At 38.9% G+C, this 21044-nt stretch overlaps 1 protein-coding gene across 2 annotated transcripts in view; it reads right to left on the bottom strand.

The window, feature by feature from the left end:
• Positions 1-21044, bottom strand: part of LOC126174782 (histone deacetylase HDAC1) — a 158481-nt gene that overhangs the window by 58950 nt on the left and 78487 nt on the right. For both annotated transcript variants that reach the window (XM_049921132.1, XM_049921131.1), the window contains exons 4-5: positions 20400-20755; positions 15512-15713 (exon numbers count right to left, since the gene is read on the bottom strand). In XM_049921132.1, the coding sequence (XP_049777089.1) occupies positions 15512-15713; positions 20400-20755 (558 nt within the window). The remainder of the gene's footprint in view (positions 1-15511; positions 15714-20399; positions 20756-21044) is intronic.

The raw sequence follows: 21044 nt of genomic DNA on the forward strand, positions 1-21044 counted from the left end.
TTGTGCCAGGTCTCACCGACCAACATCGATACCTCTCCTCAGTGCAGCACTCCGTGAAGAATGGGCTGCCATTACCCAAGAAACCTTACAGCATCTGATTGAACATATACCTATGAGAGTGGAAGCTGCAATCAAGGCTACGGGTGGACCAACACCATACTGAATTCCAGCATTACCGATGGAGGGTGCCATGAACTTTGAAGTCATTTTCAGCCAAGTGTCCGGATACATTTGATCACATAGTCCTTCCTTCACCGACTTTCACCAATACCCATCCCTTTAACTCATGGATACCTACTTGTCACTGCTGATGCCACCTCCCTATACACCAACATCCCTCATGCCCATTGTCTTTCCACTACTTCTTCCAACATCCGTCAGATTCCAAACCCACCACCTCATTCCTCATGCACCCTACCAACTATGTCCTGACCCACAACTACTTTTCCTTTGAATGGAAGGTTTATAAACAAATCCATGACACAGACATGGGCACCCACATGGCACACTCCTATGTTAACCTTTTTATGGGCAATCTAGAGGAAGGCCTATTGTTGTTGTTGTGGTCTTCAGTCCAGAGACTGGTTTGATGCAGCTCTCCAAGCTACTCTATCCTGTGCAAGCTGCTTCATCTCCCAGTACTTACTGCAATCTACATCCTTCTGAATCTGCTTAGCGTATTCATCTCTTGGTCTCCCTCTACGATTTTTACCCTCCACGCTGCCCTCCAATACTAAACTGGTGATTCCTTGATGCCTCAGAACATGTCCTACCAACCGATCCCTTCTTCTAGTCAAGTTGTGCCACAAACTTCTCTTCTCCCCAATCCTATTCAATACTTCCACATTAGTTATGTGATCTACCCATCTAATCTTCAGCATTCTCCTGTAGCACCACGTTTCGAAAACTTCTATTCTCTTCTTGTCCAAACTATTTATCGTCCATGTTTCACTTCCATACATGGCTACACTCCATACAAATACTTTCAGAAACGACTTCCTGACACTTAAATCTATACTCAATGTTAAATTTCTCTTCTTCAGAAATGCTTTCCTTGCCATTGCCAGTCTACATTTTATATCCTCTCTACTTCGACCATCATCAGTTATTTTGCTCCCCAAATAGCAAAACGCCTTTACTACTTTAAGTGTCTCATTTCCTAATCTAATTACCTCAGCATCACCCGACTTAATTCGACTACATTCCATTATCCTTGTTTTGCTTTTGTTGATGTTCATCTTATATCCTCCTTTCAAGACACTGTCCATTCCGCTCAACTGCTCTTCCAAGTCCTTTGCTGTCTCTGACAGAATTACAATGTCATCGGCGAACCTCAAAGTTTTTATTTCTTCTTCCTGGATTTTAATACCTACTCCAAATTTTTCTTTGGTTTCCTTCACTGCTTGCTCAATATAGAGATTGAATAACATTGGGGTGAGGCTACAACCCTGTCTCACTCCCTTCCCAACCACTGCTTCCCTTTCATGTCCCTCGACTCTTATAACTGCCATCTGGTTTCTGTATAAATTGTAAATAGCTTTTCGCTCCCTGTATTTTACCCCTGCCACCTTCAGAATTTGAAAGAGAGTATTCCAGTCAACATTGTCAAAAGCTTTCTCTAAGTCTACAAATGCTAGAAACGTAGGTTTGTCTTTCCTTAATCTAGCTTCTAAGGTAAGTTGTAGGGTCAGTATTGCCTCACGTGTTCCGATATTTGTACGGAATCCAAACTGATCTTCCCTGAGGTCGGCTTCTACCAGTTTTTCCATTCGTCTCTAAAGAATTCGTGTTAGTATTTTGCAGCTATGACTTATTAAACTGATAGTTCAGTAATTTTCACATCTGTCAACACCTGCTTTCTTTGGGATTGGAATTATTATATTCTTCTTGAAGTTTGAGGGTATTTCGCCTGTCTCATACATCTTGTTCACCAGTTGGTAGAGTTTTGTCAGGACTGCCTCTTCCAAGGCTAATGGAATGTTGTCTACTCCCGGAGCTTTGTTTCGACTCAGGTCTTTCAGTGCTCTGTCAAACTCTTCACGCAGTATCATATCTCCCATTTCATCTTCATCTACATCCTCTTCCATTTCCATAATATTGTCCTCGAATACAGCGCCCTTGTATAGACCCTCTATATACTCCTTCCACCTTTCTGCTTTCCCTTCTTTGCTTAGAACTGGGTTTCCATCTGAGCTCTTGATATTCATACAAGTGGTTCTCTTTTCTCCAAAGGTCTCTTTAATTTACCTGTAGGCAGTATCTATCTTACCCCTAGTGAGATAAGCCTCTACATCCTTACATTTGTCCTCTAGCCATCCCTGCTTAGCCATTGTGCACTTCCTGTCGATCTTATTTTTCAGACGTTTGTATTCCTTTTTGCCTGCTTCATTTACTGCATTTTCATATTTTCTCCTTTCATCAATTAAATTCAGTATTTCTTCTGTTACCCAAGGATTTCTACTAGCCCTCGTCTTTTTACCCACTTGATCCTCTGCTGCCTTCACTACGTCACCCCTCAAAGCTACCCATTCTTCTTCTACTGTATTTCTTTCCCCCATTCTTGCCAATTGCTCCCTTATGCTCTCCCTGAAACTCTGTACAACCTCTGGTTTAGTCAGTTTATCCAGGTCCCACCTCCCTAAATTCCCACCTTTTTGCAGTTTCTTCAGTTTTAGTCTACAGTTCATAACCAATAGATTGTGGTCAGAGTCCACATCTGCCCTGGTAATGTCTTACAATTTAAAATCTGGTTCCGAAATCTCTGTCTTACCATTATATAATCTATCTGAAACCTGTCAGTATCTCCAGGATTCTTCCATGTATACAACCTTCTTTTATGATTCTTGAACCAAGTGTTAGCTATGATTAAGTTGTGCTCTGTGCAAAATTCTACCAGGCGGCTTCCTCTTTCGTTTCTTACCCCCAATCCATATTCACCTACTACGTTTCCTTCTCTCCCTTTTCCTATTGACGAATTCCAGTCACCCATGACTATTAAATTTTCGTCTCCCTTCACTATCTGAATAATTTCTTTTATTTCTTCTTCGTCATCTGCAGAGCTAGTTGGCATATAAACTTGTACTACTGTTGTAGGCGTGGGCTTCGTATCTATCTTGGCCACAATAATGCGTTCACTATGCTGTTTGTAGTAGCTTACCCGCATTCCTATTTTCCTATTCATTATTAAACCTATTCCTGCATTACCCCTATTTGATTTAGTGTTTATAACCCTGTAGTCACCTGACCAGAAGTCTTGTTCATCCTGCCACCGAACTTCACTAATTCCCACTATATCTAAGTTTAACCTATCCATTTCCCTTTTTAAGTTTTCTAACCTGCCTGCCCGATTAAGGGATCTGACATTCCACGCTCCGATCCGTAGAATGCCAGTTTTCTTTCTCCTGATAATGACGTCCTCTTGAGTAGTCCCCGCCCGGAGATCCGAACGGGGGACCATTTTACCTCCGGAATATTTTACCCAAAAGGATGCCGCCATCATTTAACCATACAGTAAAGCTGCATGTCCTCGGGAAAAATTACGGCTGTAGTTTCCCCCTGCTTTCAGCCGTTCGCAGTACCAGCACAGCAAGGCCGATTTGGTTAGTGTTACAAGGCCAGATCAGTCAATCATCCAGACTGTTGCCCCTGCAACTACTGAAAAGGCTGCTGCACCTCTTCAGGAACCACATGTTTGTCTGGCCTCTCAACAGATACCCCTCTGTTGTGGTTGCACATACGGTATGGCTATCTGTATCACTGAGGCACGCAAGCCTCCCCACTAACGGCAAGATCCATGGTCCAGGGGGGGAGGGGGGGGGGGGGCCTAGAGCCTCCCAAAACTCCAAACACCTCATCTGCTTCATGTTCATTGATGATATCTTCATGATATCGTCTCAGGGCCATGACATCCTATTCACATTCCTTCACAATCCCAATACCCTTTCCCCTATCCGCTTCAGTTGGTCAACCTCTAGCCAATGCACATCCTGCCTGGACATTGACGTCCAACCTTCTGATGGCTTCATCCATGCCCCTGCCCACATTACGCCCATTACCAGCAGCAGTACGTGCATTTCGACAGATCCCATCCCTTCCACACCAAAAAACCTCTCACATACAGCCTAGCCACCCATCGACAATGTATCTGCAGTGACAAGAACTCCCTTGCCCAGTATGCTCAAGGCCTCATAAAAGCCTTTACAGACAGGCAATACTTTCCAAACCTAGTACACAAACAGATCTCTTAGGCCGTAACCTCACACACCGCCAATCCTCCCACCACCCCAAGCATCAGCAACAAAGGAGCAACCCCCTCAACAATCAATGTCACCCTGGACTAGAACAACTGAACCATATCCTTTGACAAGGCCTTTATTATCTCTCCTCCTGTCCAGAACTAAGGGACATCCTACCCAAGATCCTTCCCACTCTTCCCAAAGAAGTGTTCCGTCACTCACCCAATGTTCCGTCACTCACCCAACCTACACATCATCTTAGTCCATTCCTATGCCACTCCCACTACCAATATGTTGCCACAGAGATCACATGTCTTCACATACCTACTCTGCTGGAAACACTGCACAACTTTTTATGTTGGTATGACTACTAGTCATCTGTCCACCAAGATGGTTGGCCATTGCCCAATTGTTGCAAAGAACAAAATTGACTACCTGGTGGCATAACATGTTCAATTTCAATGTCTGCTTCACAAGTTGAATGTCCGGGATTCTTTCCTCCACCATCAGCTTCTCTGATCATGCTGATGGAACTTATCCTTACAACACAACTTCTGCTCCTGTAACTGTCCTGGCCTCAACATCGGGTAGCCCACTGTCCTCGCACACTCCACACAACAGTTCCCCCTTCCTGTGTCCTGTCACTCCCTCCCAATTCATATCCCCATGTCACCTTCACTGTATGCCGTTTCCCAACGGCCATTACAATCATGCCCGCCCATATATCTGCCACACTTTCCTCCCACATTCCTAGCCAGCAAACCACCTACCTACCTTTGTGTCACTATCCATCCAACTCCCAGTCCCTTCCCCTGCCTCCCTCTTCCTCTTCCTCTTCCCACCCTAACCCACTACAACCACCACAACCATACCACCTACCGGAAAACAGTCTGGCAGTTTCCGGTGACTAGAGGGAGCAGTGTGGTGCTGGTGTGCCAGACTCACACTCACACTTTATTAATGAGCTTACGTGGAGTTGTTTCGCCATCTTCTTTTCAGGACAGCCGGCTGCGACTGTCTGCCCAACTACTCCAAAGATAAGATGCTGTTTTGGAGGAATTTTTTATACTCTTGAAATAACTCCGTACACTCAGGATACTGTTCTCAATAATGACTGACAGCACCGTCATGGAGTATGGCGAGTCTGTTCCTTGTGCTGGGCATGTAACTTCTAAGGCGAGAACAGCGACTACCTGCCTGCGCCAATCAACCATCCGATACACGCCAGTCCTGCACAAACACATAATCATGGCGCAGTAGACACAGTTCCACTTTCACACACTCGCCTTTAAAATAACACGTGTTTGAGATGGTGGAAATACGAGTGTGTCTAGAATTTACCCCGAAATTCGCAAGGTACTACAATAGCATTTGTTGGTTCAGATGGCACCAAATAGGGACATGTCTAGGTTGTGTGTGTGTGTGTGTGTGTGTGTGTGTGTGTGTGTGTGTGTGTGTGTGTGTTTACTCTAGCTCATTAAAGGATAAGTTCGAAAGCTAGCAAGTTTTCTTTCTTTTGTTTGTGCGATTCCTAATAAGCTTTAGAACTGGAAGTTTTGCTAATGGAGTTATTGCCACAGTGTTTTCATTACTATCATGTTTTCTGGATGCACACAGAGCTCAGCAATCTCATGAAAATGATTTTCTTATTATAAGTAATATCTCATTTTAATTACTTCCAGTCTCTACCTGGAAGCATTTTTTCTCACTATTCAGTCTTCTCACAGACTGTATACCTCTACGGGACATAAAGCTGCTAGATATCGCAAGTTGGTTTGGGTATGTTGCCAACAACAAAGGGAGGTTACAACAGTTCGAAGTCTAACCTCCAACACTGTCACAGTTAAACAGACCAAGTAATTTTTCAAACACATTCAGTCCCCCCCACACAAGTACAGGTATATCAAACCAGGCAGTCATAATAAGAAAATTAGACGACTTTCATCAATGTTACCCATCTATAATTCAGTAATTAAAATTCCTTTGCTTGCACTGACATAAAAAGTCACTGCAGTTGTAACCATGATCACCTAGAGCGGCACCAACAACTTCTACAGAGTGTCAACAAAGTCTCACAGATAATGACTTCACATCAGCAAAGTCATCTTTAAAAAGGAATATAAAACAATTTCCCCTTTATGATAATTATCTACTTCCTAAATAATGAACCATTGCAGTATTAAGTGTGACATTTTGTCTTACTATAGTTAAATTAAAATAAATTCCTTTGCTCCACGAAGTTCAAGACATCTCCTCGCTATATGAACTCTTCCATGTCAAATTCCACATAACATCAAGAACAGACATTTCCAGTCACTTGTAATCGTTCTACCAATAGGTTTGTTGAAACTGATTTCCAACTTGTTAGCCAAAAAAGCAAATCTTGAGTGCTGCCAACAGATCAGGATTGAATCTAACAATAACAATAATAATAACAACAATCTGCTCCTGTACGATTTGTAAAGTCCTTTACCAACCCTCCTTTACATTAGGCCATCTCTGTCTTTTCTTATCTCTTGAAGTTCTGCAAAGAAATCCTTTGGCCTCACTGCCTGTTTGGTTAACTGTATGCCCTGGCCATCTCAGTTTCATTTTCATTACGGTTGTAGTTACATATATCACTGCAGACTGATTCCTGAATCATTTGTTTTGTTTTCTGTCTCCCCTTTTAACTTCTAACATGCATCTTCCCAACACCCAGTTTCTGAATGGTTTTCCATACTGAATAAATGTCTAAATAGTTAGCCATTACATCAAAACTGATAACATACAATGAGTGTTAATTTTCCTTACATTGGATGCTTGCAGCTGAAAACACTATTAAGTTTACCAGCCACATTAAATGCCATTTGTACATTTAAGTTTATTTGCCTTCCTGTATGTCAGGAGACAGTAACTGCCATGAATAGTAAAACTTGACAGTTTTTTCTACAACTTCATTACTAATTTACACAGTTTTCTTTCTGCTGTGGGGTTTATATATTATTTTATTCTCTAATATTGAATTTCTGGCCTATTTTTAAACTTATTCCATTGAGTTAAGCCATTTTTGTTGAAGTTCATGTGAACAATAGGCAAACAGCACAATATCACAAACTATAAGTAGGTAGTTAAAATACATTTCTTCAAAACATATTTGTTCATTATTTTTCCATCCTGAGGACATGAAAACTTCTACAGCCACTGAGAACAGTTCTGGTGATATGGAATCTACTTGCTTTACCCCTCTTTCAGTTCTGAATTTCTTACTATTCTAATGGAAGTCATAGCTCTGTAATCTGCTAACAGGTTAAATCAGCAACTTGTTTTTCTATGAGATGTTGACACAGATTTTGTTCAATATGAGTGAAATGCTTAAGGGTAATTCCACGTCAATTCAACACAGGAAAGTAAACTGATCCACACAAGAGAGGGAAAACTACTAATCTGTAGAGGTATATCACAGTTCTGATAAACTTTATAGGTCGCAAAGTTTCAAAATAGTGCGACATTTACATGCATCTGTCTGAACATTAATGACTATAATTATGGTTCTAATCCAGATACATCAGTGAAACTTGTATCATTGAAAACCTAATGAGTAGAGCTTAACATTGATAAGCAAGACGGCAGATTTCTAATAAGTTTCACATTCAACGTTACTGACCTTAATCTTTGACCTTGAGCATTTCAAAACACTCCACTTTCAGTATCTTTTTGGGGGGAACAAAATGTATTGAATTGCTCCAATATGCTTCTATAAACTGGTAAATATCAACATCACGCACCAAAGACATCTAAGACCAAAAATTTATTTTCTTAGCATCAATGTACTATCAAAATGCAGAAGGTAGCACATAAATACTAAATACAAATTATTGAAAAATACAATTCGTATTTACCATGTAGCTTCAATGAACAGGCAATAAAAAGTGGTTACATCTCACTTCACAAGTCTCCAATTAAAATTGTTAATGGTCACCATACCTGATGCAGGGACAGAGTATATCCTGCCAGCTGGAGTCACTGGATCCAGTCTTGTGAGAATGTCACATCTTCTGCTAACAAACGTGTCTGGTATGGCAGGAAATACAAATGATGGAGATGGTCCATGCTGATGCAACTTCATCTATTTCTTCATAATTTTATTATGAAAATTATGAAAAGGATGGTTGCTACTCATCATATAGTGGAGATGCTGAGTCACAGAGAGGCTATCAAAGAAAGCTTTCAGCCAAATAGGTATTTATCAGAATTAAACACACACACACACACACACACACACACACACACACACACACACACAGTTCATGCACACATGCATGCTGTGTCAGGCTTTTTGCTGTGCCTATCTGCAATGCAGCATTTTCGCTATGTGGTGAGCAGCAATTATCCTTTTCATAATATTGTCATTATTCCATCATGGATTGTCCATTATTCATAACTTTGGAAGACATATGCAGCCCACCAACAATTGTCATACATAAAGGCAACAAATCTATGTATGTTTTAACAGCATTTATTTCCATATATCAATCACCGACACTTCTCTGCTCACTAAAGAAGCAGAATATGTCTTTATCAGGTTACCTTCCATTAGGAAACTGGGTGCACTCAACGGCTGTTATGCAATTTATAAAAGATAGAGCACAGCAACCAGTTGTCATCTAATCCAGATTTTGACTGGTGCCTAGCCATTATCAACGCACTATTTTTTTAAACTCGATGAATGTTAGTTCCCTGTTGTTTGTGTGTCAGTCACAGTTCTTTGAATAAATATTCAAAGATCTGTGACTGGCACCCGAACAATAGGGAACTAATATGCACCGAGTTTAAAAAATAGTGCATTGATAATGGCTAGGCAGTAGCTGAAATCTGGAGTTGCATAATAAAATCTGCACAAAAAAAGGACAACTGATTGCTGCACTCTACCATTTATAAAGGAATATGTCTTTGTTACAATGAAGCTAATGGGTACATGGGTACTTGGAATCGTACTTGTATTCTTGCAATGTTGCTTCAGTTGGCAATGACTTAATCATGATGGGAAACTGATGTGTAGTCGAATACACATGAAAGAATATTTTCTTTGCACCTCTGAAAGAACTGTCAGTCTGTCAAAATATGGGTTTCATGTCACTTGAGGCTGACAAGTGAGGCTAATCTCTTTGCAGCCCCTACAATCTCACCCCAAGGTCCTTTACCGTGATCTTCGTAGTGACAGGACAAGAAATTCTTTCTGTTTTTGTATTGGGCAGCACATCCGTGAAAAACATAGTAAAAGTGCTTTGTAGTTGGAAAGTGACATTTTAAGACACTGATGAGACAGTGCTGGAAAGAATACATACATATATTGTATCATGCTGAAGGCGATCAGATACTTCCACATATGACACATGGTGTATCTCATTTGTATTTGCGGTCTGTAGTAAGTTACAAACTGGTGGATGGTAACCAGTGAATTATTCCAGTGAAATCCCTGTACTTAACCCTGAATGGTGAAGGAGTAATGCTCTAGAAAACCACAAACCAACTCTACAAAATCGCAAACCACAAATTATTCATTTACTTTGAGTTCTTCTTTAGCAATTTTAAAGATCTGTGACTGCAGCTGGGTGATAATGAGCAGAAGGAGCTGTTGTAAACTTTATGCAAACTAACCTGCCCATAGTTGCCCAACACTTGGATGTAATTTCGCCAATGCAGTTTGTACCAACTGATAGATAATCATTCAGTCTTCTCAAACTTTGACAACAGGTACATGCGCCTGAGAAACATTGTGGAAGTGCAGGACTGCATGTAACAGATGCTATACAGTGCTTTTATGATGGTCATGTGTGTTCTTCACACTTCATTAGTTCTTTCAATTTACACACGTCAATTATTAACTTAAAATTCTGATGTGAGAGAAACAAAAAACTTGGGTTCCACTGGCATAGACAAGAACACAATGCTTTGTCAGCAACTGACAAAATTTTGAGAATCCAATATTTACATCTGGTTATCTATTTTTTAAATATGCATCCAGTTCCTTCAGATTGTGTAATTATAGCTGCTTCTGCTTATTTACTCCAATTCTATTTCATTTCACAAGCACACAGTCTTTTCTTCCTAGCATCACAAGGCTCACGTTATGATCACAGTAAAATTCGTGGATGAGTTGATGGTTTTTTCACAACGTCTTACCTGGTTATGGATTTGGTGTCATTAGTATACCATGTTCTGCTACTGTTTTGCTCTTTGTATTTCGTAATCTAAAGTGGAAAATTCTTTCATGGTTTTCCTTATGCTCCAGCTCTTGGGAAATGCTGTCATAATTTGTATTTTGTCACGTATACATTCTGTGTTGTGAAACTTATCTTTTACCTGTGCTGTGATTTCTCTTTCTCCATTTTTTATACTCTTCTTTTTCCAGTTGTACCACATAAGTATGCTCCAACACAAGAGGCAACCTTTCCAATTTTTGTTTATGCATTTAGCCTCTGTCTCTTCACAGGAGATTCACCCAGAAACTGAAGGTTAGTATTTAAAGAATCTAATGCCAGATCAGATGCTCTTTCATCTGCACTATCATCATCTCTGGAAGTACCTTGCACAGCTGAGGCAACACCTGCAGGGGTTGAAGGGTTTTGTGGATTGCTTTCTACATCTGCTTCAAATTTTTCCACCAGGAAATACATCAGGACACTTGTTTACCATCCACTCCTGAGCACTTCTCAAATTCAACTGTGCCCCTGCAACACTACCTTTAAATGGATTTGCGACAGTTCATTTTGACCTGAGATGCGTTTTTTACAAGCTACTACTACAGACTATTTCCCAGTACATGTACACTGCAGTTTGAGTAAACAAGCCACACCCATGAAACAAGCCAATAATGAGTGGTTGAAATAAAAGTCTCTATGATTCATTATTAACAACAAGAAATTTTCACAAATTTGTGAGTATAATAGTGACTGCTATTGTCGGCTGTTCTGGAAGAAGTTACTGCATTTTGTTAGTGCAGTGATGGAGACGAAATAAATTTTTGATCCTGAGCCTTTGATGTGCCTTCTTGATATTAACCAAATTTATAGTAACATACTGGAGCAACACAATCTATTTTTTTTTCCAAAAAAATTGAAGGTGGTGTGTTTTGAGAGAATCAAGGTCAAAGTGACCTCAAACGTGAAAATTCTTAGAAACCTGCCATCTAGCATATCAATGTAAAGCTCTACTCATTAGCTTCTCAGTGACAAATTTCACTGCTGTATCTGGATTACAATCAGAATTGTAATCATTTGTGTTAAATTTCACACCATTTCAAAACTTTGCAGACCTATGGCTTTTCTCACAACTGTAACAGACCTCTGCTAATTGGTAGCTTTCCATCTCTTATCTGGATCACTGAACGTACCACATTTGAAACAAATCTGAGAGTCGGGGTGAGTGCTGCATTGAGTTTATATAGAATTACCTTTCTGTAAAATCTGTGAATCCATTTGCTTGGTTTTGTAGTTTTTTTTTTTTTTTTTTTTTTTCTTCTTCGAGTTGCAAATGGTCTACTGTGTTATCATCCACTTCTAAAGCCAGCTAGTTTCTTTGTCTGATTAAAATCTATTTTTCCCCTAAGCAGCCTAATTTTATGGAACATCTCATTCATTGTGGAGCTAAGGGTTAATAGATCTACAGTCTCTTTACCCCTTTTTGTTGCAAAGGAGAATAATTACGGTACTGTTCAGGTTTTGAGAAACCGTCTTCCTCCACAGACATTTTGTAAACAAATTTGTCAGTTCCTCTTATACCACTTTGACTCCAGCTTCAACCACTTCCTCTAAAACACCATCTCCATATACCTTCATACCTCAAATGGTTTTACATAGCTCAACTGACATTACCTTTACAATGTAATTTTCATTATTAACCTCCAGTGGTTCCAATTTTCTCTTGCACTATGAAAGCATTTAAATAAATCTTGATTTTTTTTGTATTATTTACTCTCCCTTATTAGTATGACATTTGATGAAACTCAACTTACATTTCTATTTTATTTTCTTTGTATTATTATTGTTTTCAATTGTTTCATCTTGTGTGGTTCAATGGCTCAGTGATGAATATCTAAATCATGGATCAAGATCTTTTAGTTCGATATCCAGTCAGTCCTAGGACTTTTATCTGTCAAAGTACAGCAAAACCCCGAATTAACTAACCTGCATTTAAGGAACTCCTGCTGTTAATGAATATTTTCTTCAGTCCTGGCAATATTCCCATAAGAATAATATTAGTCATCCTTAGTTTTAACGAACACCACTCTAGGAAATACTCCAGTTTTAAGGATTAAACATGAAACATTTTGCAAATTAAAATTGAACCTTTACACAACTGCTAATGTGTCCAAGTGAGTTTTTGATTTATGTGTTTCATGCAGGTCGTATTTCGAATCATCTCATGGCAGTAAATGGTAACTTATTCTTCTGATCAACATGCACCTAGAACACAGTTTTTTGGTCAGTAACTCAAATATCCTTGTAGCGATATTGGAAAATGAGCTGAAGGAATAGGAAAGTGATTTCCGCCTTGCCCAACATGCGACTGTAGTCACGTGATCTAACTGTACGAAGTTAGATTGTATGAAGTGAGAGCCAAGAAGTGTAGTTGTTTATTACTGAATTTATTAGTTTACTTCTGTGGAGTTATGGCTTGCAAATGTAGAAAGCTCAATTCAGGAGAAGCTGGTGATCAGCCACAATGTTGAAGACAATCGCTAACAAAAAAACTTTCCCATGTGGTGAAGGAGTACAATTTGGTGCCATGTTCATTGTGCAGCATACTAAAAAACAGTAGTGTTCTTAAATGCCAAAGCTTGCCTGTCTCTGTATCCAAAGGTGAAGCATTTGCCTGTCAACACTCAATGCCATGCAAAACATTCTTTTACTACTGTTTCAAGGAATGGGAAGTGACAGCATTTCTACAAATGAATGTGTATTGCAAAAGAAGCCCCTTGAAATCATCCTGAAGATCAGTGTTGAAAATTTCAGTGCACCTACGGACTGGCTGGACCATTTTAAAAAAATAAATAAAAATAAAACAGTGATAATCTCATTTCTTAGAAAAAGTGAGGCTGCAAACACAGATATTGTAAATTTTTGAAAGAACATTACGTTGCCATGACTAACACAGGATTTTAAGCCTGCAGATATTTTCAATGCAGCTGAAACTGACTCCTTTTATAACTTACTTCCGACAAAAATGTATTCTATTAAGGGAGAAAAATGCCATGCAGATAAAAAATAAAGAAACAATGACTGCACTATTGTGTGTAAATAGTGATGAAGGTGAAAAAATACCTTCATTAATAACAGAAAAATTAAAAACCCACAGGTTTCTCACAAATATAAAAATATTATCTTCTGATCAGAGCTGCCGGTGGTGGCGGCCAAGTGTGCATGAGGTGTGCTTGCTTGTGTGAATGTGTGTGTGTTTTCTTTGCTGAGGAAGCCTATGGCCAATAGCTGCATGTTTAGCAGCCTTTTTGCTGTTCTTGTCTGCAACTCAATGGGTCATCTTTACGATGAGTAGCAATCTATCCTATTCCTTATATTGTTGTTATTTCAACCTGGAGTGTCCTCTGTTTGAAAATGCTACCTTTATACTTACAAGTACAACAGGAATGCCTGGATGACATCATAATCTTTACAAGATTTCTCACACAGGAAGGAAAAGAGAACTTATTATCGAGCAATGCCCTGTACATCCCATGGAAACACTATTATTGAGAAATGTATGTGACGTTTTCTCTCCTCCCTAATGCACAAATCATCTGCAGTCTCTGGACCTATGCATAATACACCCTGTTAAAACCAAATACAGAATAGCAGTAGTGTAAAAGTCAACTTCATTCCTTGAGAGAAAGGAAGTGATGAGACTCAACATTCTCCAGGCTATGCATATGTTTGTTGGTACCCGGAATAACACAACAGATTGTGTTAAATTGTTTCACAAAGGCTGGTTGTGGTGCATCAATTGCTGTTGAAGATGGCCTTGTTCTAGATGAATGGCATAGAAGCACTTAGACATTCCAGAAAATGTGACATTCCAGGATGATATTTCTTGCAATTACGATATCGTGACTTCCGCATTCAAGATGAATGTGAGTTGTGTGAAGGGCTTCTGAAGGAAAACTGTAAGGTAGGAGGCAGTGACAACCAAGAAGAAGAAGAAGAACAATAACAAGAACTTGTGCCAAGATTCACAGCTGCTGTGCAGTTGATGCCATCAGGAAATAATTTTCCTCTTTAGGATGAAACAAACAACTCTTCTAGATTCTTTTTTTTTTTTTTTTTTTTTAAATGTGTTCCATTAAGATTGTGATTTTATAGATACTTTTACCACATAAACATACCTGAATTATGATTCTTGGTCACTCCTATGTACTTGGGAAAAACCCCCATTTACGGAAAACCCCTGTTTAAGGAAAAAATTTTCAGTCCCCAGAGATCATTAAAAAGGGGTTCTACTGTATCACATCTTTCAGTCTGGCAATGTTTGTTGATTTGAAAAATACTGAGTTGTACCACAGTTCACAGTCCATGTTGAACTGTAGGTCCCCTGTAACTGGCTGGTGAAGACAGCTAAAAGTTCGGAGGAAGGCAACAGTATACCACCTTCAACAGGACCATGCCTCGTACAACACTGTGGTGCTCCAACCAATCTTCGGATTGATGATAGCTTTACTTTTTTTTTATCTTCCCACATCTTTTGAAAGACATTCCTCAACAGTTTCATTTACTTCAGCATATTCTATCATAATGATTACAATGGTGGACTTAGGACAACCAAACGAACGTCATCAGTGCTCTCACTGGAAATCAATGCATTCATTTCACGGATTAACACTGCCTCTTCTCACAAGTGAAATTGCACAGTGGTTCTCCAGGAATGTATATTAACAGCTTTCTTCAAAGGCTGGCTTGTTTCTCTTATCATTGCCTCGAACTCCCACACATCCTCTTTTTTATTTGAGGTTTCCTTTTCTTTTAATTTATATGCACATAAAATAAATCTGATGCTTGCAAAAGTTCCTTTGTTTAACACTTTCTTTTGTCTATGTCTATGTCAACATGCAATATAGTTAACTATCTACTTAATGGAATCTGGTATATCTCCCTATTCTTAAATAAATTCTCAGTTCTGACTTCCTGCAACATGAATCAATTTCTTCGTAATTTGGTATATTTTTACTATGCATCTTACAGGTCTATGATCTTTTTCAGTAAAAATATATTGAGTCATTTCTTTAGATAATTACTGAACGTTACCTCTAACTGTTAGGTTGAAACAGCCCAACCTATCACCCGTTAAGGAATCTGCACCACACTGTAGCACAACTGCACTAGGTTGAAAGGTTTCCATTACTTTTGATATTATAGGAACAAAAATGGATTCATAACTTTCATCATCCATTCCATCCCTTAAGGGTATATTAACAGCATAGTATTTTCCTTTTCCAGCACCAATGTCCTGAAAATAGGGAACAGTTATAAAGGACAGTCCAAAAAAGTAACAAAAATGATATTTTCAGAAACAAATATTGCAAATGCATGAGCACAATTAGACATACATGTGTATAATTAATATGATATTAGCAAACTGAAGGAGCATCCAAGGAAAGGTCCCAGAATTAGTACCATTTACCAAAGGTTGTAACGCAGAGCCAGTATTAACAACAGAAAGTTTATTGAAACTGTAAGAGAATAGCAACAACATCCTAAGTTCAGATTGGAATATTTATCATATGGATAGGTTAGTCTCTAATGGTGGCAACATATTTATTGCAGTAAAGAAGCCAATACTATTTAGTGAGGTTATCACACATTTCAAATGTGAATGAATCTGAGTGAAGTTAAGCATCGAAGGTCAGTCAAAAATGGTAATCGGATGCTTTTATAGAAGCCTGTGTGTGTCAGGAGCTGTTGCAGTAGAGTTCTTCAGACAGAACTTGCATAATACTGTTATGAACTTTCCTGATAATGTCATCATAATATGGGGTGACTTCAACTTGGCAGCCATGGATTGGGAGATCATGATACCGAACTTGAGCCACAGACAGGGATTCATATATTACCATCCTGAATGTCTTGCCTGAAAATTACTTTGAGAAGATAGAGAACCAACTAGAGAAGGTGACATCTTGAACCTCCTAGTGAAAACAGACCTGAACTTATTGAGTCAGTTAACACAGAGGAGGGTACCAGTGATTGTAATACTGTCATGGCAACTGTAACTACTGGTATTACAAGGAATGTTCAGAAAAGTAGGAAAATATTTTTGCTTAGCAAGAGTGCCAAGATGCAAACTGCAGAGTATCTGAACAGTCAACATAAAATATTCAGTGCTGAAGACGAAGATGTGGGGCCCGCATCTCGTGGTCGTGCGGTAGCGTTCTCGCTTCCCACGCCCGGGTTCCCGGGTTCGATTCCCGGCGGGGTCAGGGATTTTCTCTGCCTCGTGATGGCTGGGTGTTGTGTGCTGTCCTTAGGTTAGTTAGGTTTAAGTAGATCTAAGTTCTAGGGGACTGATGACCATAGATGTTAAGTCCCATAGTGCTCAGAGCCATTTGAAGATGTGGGGCACAAATGGAAAAAAATTCAAAAGAATCATTTAATGTGCATTAGACAAGTATGTTCCGAGAGAGGTCTTCAGGAATGGGAAAGACCTGCCATAGTTTAACAGCTGTATTATAGACTGCTATGTAAACCAAGAGGGCTTCATCACAGATTTCAGAGAAGTCAAAACCTAGCTGACAAACCAAAGTTGAACAGAGAGATAATGAGCTGAGCATAATGAGAAAAATCAGAGAAGCGTTCAATGACTTTGAAAGTAAAGTTTTGTTAACCAATATGACTAAAAACCCTAAATGTTTTAGTCTTACTTAAAGGCAGCAAGAGGTTTGAAATCATCTAATCAGTCAGTCAGTGCCCATACTGGCACCGAAGCGAGAGATAAAAGAGAGAAGATTGAAATACTGAATTCGGTTGTCTGTAACTGTTTCACCACAGAAGATTGTAACAAGGTCCCTCCTTTCAATCATTGTACAAATGTTGAATGGCATAAACTCAGATAACCGATCGCAGAATAGAAAAGCAGTGACAATCACTTAGTAGTGGAAAAGCATCTGAACCAGATGAGATACCTGTAAGATTCTGTAAAGATTATGCGGAAGAACTTGTTTCATTTCTAGCAGCAGTTTATCATATTTCACTAAAGTACTGAAGGGTATCTAATGACTGAAAAAAAGCACAGGTTATTCTCGTTTTCAAGAAGGGTCGTAGGACAGGTGCACAAAAGTATAGGCCTATACCATTGGCACCAATCTGTTGTAGAATTATGGAACATGCATTATGCTCAAGAATTAAGAAATCTTTGGAGAACAAAAATCTATTCTATTAAACTCTACATGGATTCCACAGACAGAGATTTTGCAAAACTTAATTCGTTCTGGTTCTCCATGAGATCCTCAGCACTGTACACAAAGGTGCTCAAGTTGATGCCACGGTCCTTAACTTCAGAAAGACAAATGACAGCCTGCCACACTCCTGTTTGGTGATAAAAAGACAAGCTTACCGAGTACTGGTCCATATTTGCAACTCAATCCAAGAGTTCCTTGTACATAGAACTCAACATGTTGCTCTTATCAGAATGAAACTGACAGATGAAAACGTAATTTTCAGAGTACCCCAACTAAGTGATACGACTGTTATGTTTACAATGTATATAAACAACTTAGTAGAAAGCATCGGAAGCTAAGACTGATTGCAAGCAATGTGGTTGCCTACACAAAGTAGCAATGCCACATGACAGCAATGACTTGCAGCATGATCAACAGAGGACTGATGAATGGTGCATTCTCTGACAGTTGATCCTGAACATAAATAAATGTAACTTACTGTGCACACACAGGCAAGGAAATTCACTACTGTACAATAACATTATTGATGACACATTACTGGAAACAGTACCTACTGTAAAATTTTTAGGAGTAACTAACCAAATGACCTCGAGTGGAATGACCACATAAAACAAAATAGTAGGAAAAACAGATGCCAGACAGATTCACAGCTCATCTACGAAGCAAGCAGCTTACGAGGCTCTTGCTCACCGATTCTTGAGTATTATTCATCAATCTGGAATGCTTACCAGGTATGACTGATAAAAGAGGGAGAGGGGGGACCGGGGGGGGGGGGGGGGGGGGGGGGGGGGGAGAGAGAGAGAAGTGGATTTCGTCTTGGTGTTATTTAGTCAGTGCGAGAACATTACAGAGATGCTCATCAAACTCTAGTGGCAGATGCTCCAAGAGAGGCACTGTGCATCACAGAGAGGTTTAACATGAAAAATTATTAGTGAGTACTTTCCGCAAAGAGTAGGACACACATTACTTCTTCCCACATACTTCAAGAAATGACCATGATCAGAAAATTCAAGAAATTAGAGCTAATATTGAGGCTTATCAACAATCATTATTCCCATACACCATTTGCAATTGGAAAAAGGGGGGGGGGGGGGGGGGGGGGGTTTGTACAATTTACAGTTACTGGAACCAGAAGGAGTATTAATGTAGGTGTACATAAAAAAAATTTCAGTTTTGAGATATTTCTGCACTACAACAGAACAGAATTTTTTGCCATGCTTCAGTTACATCTAACAATTACTGTCAGAGTTAGTTTATTGCCAAGGTATAATACAGTCTCAAGGAATGTGTTAATGGATCACCAGCTATTTCATGACAGCTTCTGGTATAAAGGCAACTTACAGAGATCAATTTTGCAGTCAGAGCACTGGTCGCATCGCAAGCTTTTTAAATTCAACAATCATTAAAAGGAAGAAATTAGGTTTAAAATTAGTGTAAGAGGAAAAGAAATAGTACCTCAAACAAACTGGGTACTGAGTTAATTATCAATCACAACAAAAGATTAAACGAAACTGGATGACAACTTTTTTTCCTTCAAGCAGAATGGCTTAAGAGCAGAATACTAAGTAAAAACTATAGAAAAGATGTCTTATAAGCAGTGAACAATTTTAACTTGAGGATAAATGTAACAAAAACCACGGAGAAGTGCTTCCAAGGGAAACGACCTTTGACGACTAGAAAGCTATACATGATAAATAATAGAACAAATATGCATTTTCAATTACCTAGGGTATAAGTTATGTCACTGAAAGGATGGAGATCAATAACAAAATAAAGTTCAAAGAATGTGTGGTACAATACATAACACATAAGGAGGGAGAAGCCACAAATCAAGTTTTATAAGATGATATCCCTGCATTTGCATACAGCAGTGAAAATTGGAGGTCAGACCAGGAGAAATGAGAAGCTGCTGAAACGAGATTTATAAGATCTGTGGCAAGCTATATGCTCTTGGATAAAAGTAGATATGATGATATATGAAAGGAAGTGGACATTTTTCAATATAAATTACAGAAATCAGGGCAACAAACTAACATGTAAAAAAATACTCAATCAACAGAATTCAAAAGATGTTGCTCTGTCTAAGCCAAAATGATAACACAATGCAAGAAGACCACTCACCAGATGGGAAGATAATTTGCTTTGAAGAAGGAACAGGTCTGCAAGCTAATTTTGAAGATAGTGATGGTGATGGTGATGCTGACAAATTACAGAGGAGATACTAACTATGCAGAGCCATTGTTGATTACTCTATACACAATTGAACTTGTTTATGGCAAACAATGATCCCATAATGATTATTAAAGTCACCATTTCCGATTAACGCCAACCTGAATACCAACACACAAATTAAAAGCTTCAGCGATGGTCAATAAATTTTTTATAAGAAACTGACCTCACGACCATACTTATCGATATTTTTTTGACAAGGCATTACTAAATTTACAACTTCATACTATAACATAGATATAGCTTTACACTAAACAATCAAACTTTTTAAACATTAAAAGCATTTATAGTGACAAAGTTACGAAACCTATGCATGACTGTGTGTGTTAATTTGGTATGTTGTATGATATACATTAAAGCAGTGATAATTAGTGATGATAACGTCAACTTTAACAACAAGAAAAACAACACAGCTTCTATATAGCCACACAATTTTGAAGTCTCCAAACAATAAATATCATTGTTCATATAACACTTATAACAAAATTTTAAAACTTAATAGCTCTTACCCTCAGATCTCCTGTGCCTGGGAAGTATTCACCGTATTTATGGAATGATACAGTCATCACACGATCAGTAGTATAAAAAGCTTCTTCGACACCATCACCATGATGGACATCAATATCAATATATAAAACTCGTTGGTGGTACTTCAATAATTCTAGAATCCCAAGAACTATGTCATTCACATAGCAAAACCCAGATGCTTCAGATTTTTTAGCATGATGCAAACCGCCTCCCCAATTTATACATATTTCGGAGGCTTGTTTGTTCAATTTCACAGCAGCAGCAACTGACCCACCAGAGGACAACTGACAAAATTCATAGAGGCCATCAAATACAGGACAATCCTCTCCAACATTAACTGAAAAAGAAGGAATATCCAAGAATGAAACACTGCACAGTCCTATCAAAATGTATCAGCAGTGAAGAAATAAATAATTCTACAAAACAATGGGTTTTAAAACTACTGTTCTCTAAACTCTTCAAATATGTGTGATAGCATGTGCTCCATCATAAGCTTCATGTATAAGGTGGCATGAGCTGTTAATGTTTTCTGGAGGTATTTTACGCCTCTTTCAGGGTAGTTTCGGGGAGGTGAGTGGGGTAGCTGCTAGATGACAATGTTATGTGCCCCATAATCATGTGTTGCT

Source organism: Schistocerca cancellata, chromosome 3, assembly GCF_023864275.1.
Source record: "Schistocerca cancellata isolate TAMUIC-IGC-003103 chromosome 3, iqSchCanc2.1, whole genome shotgun sequence".
NCBI lineage: Eukaryota > Metazoa > Arthropoda > Insecta > Orthoptera > Acrididae > Schistocerca > Schistocerca cancellata.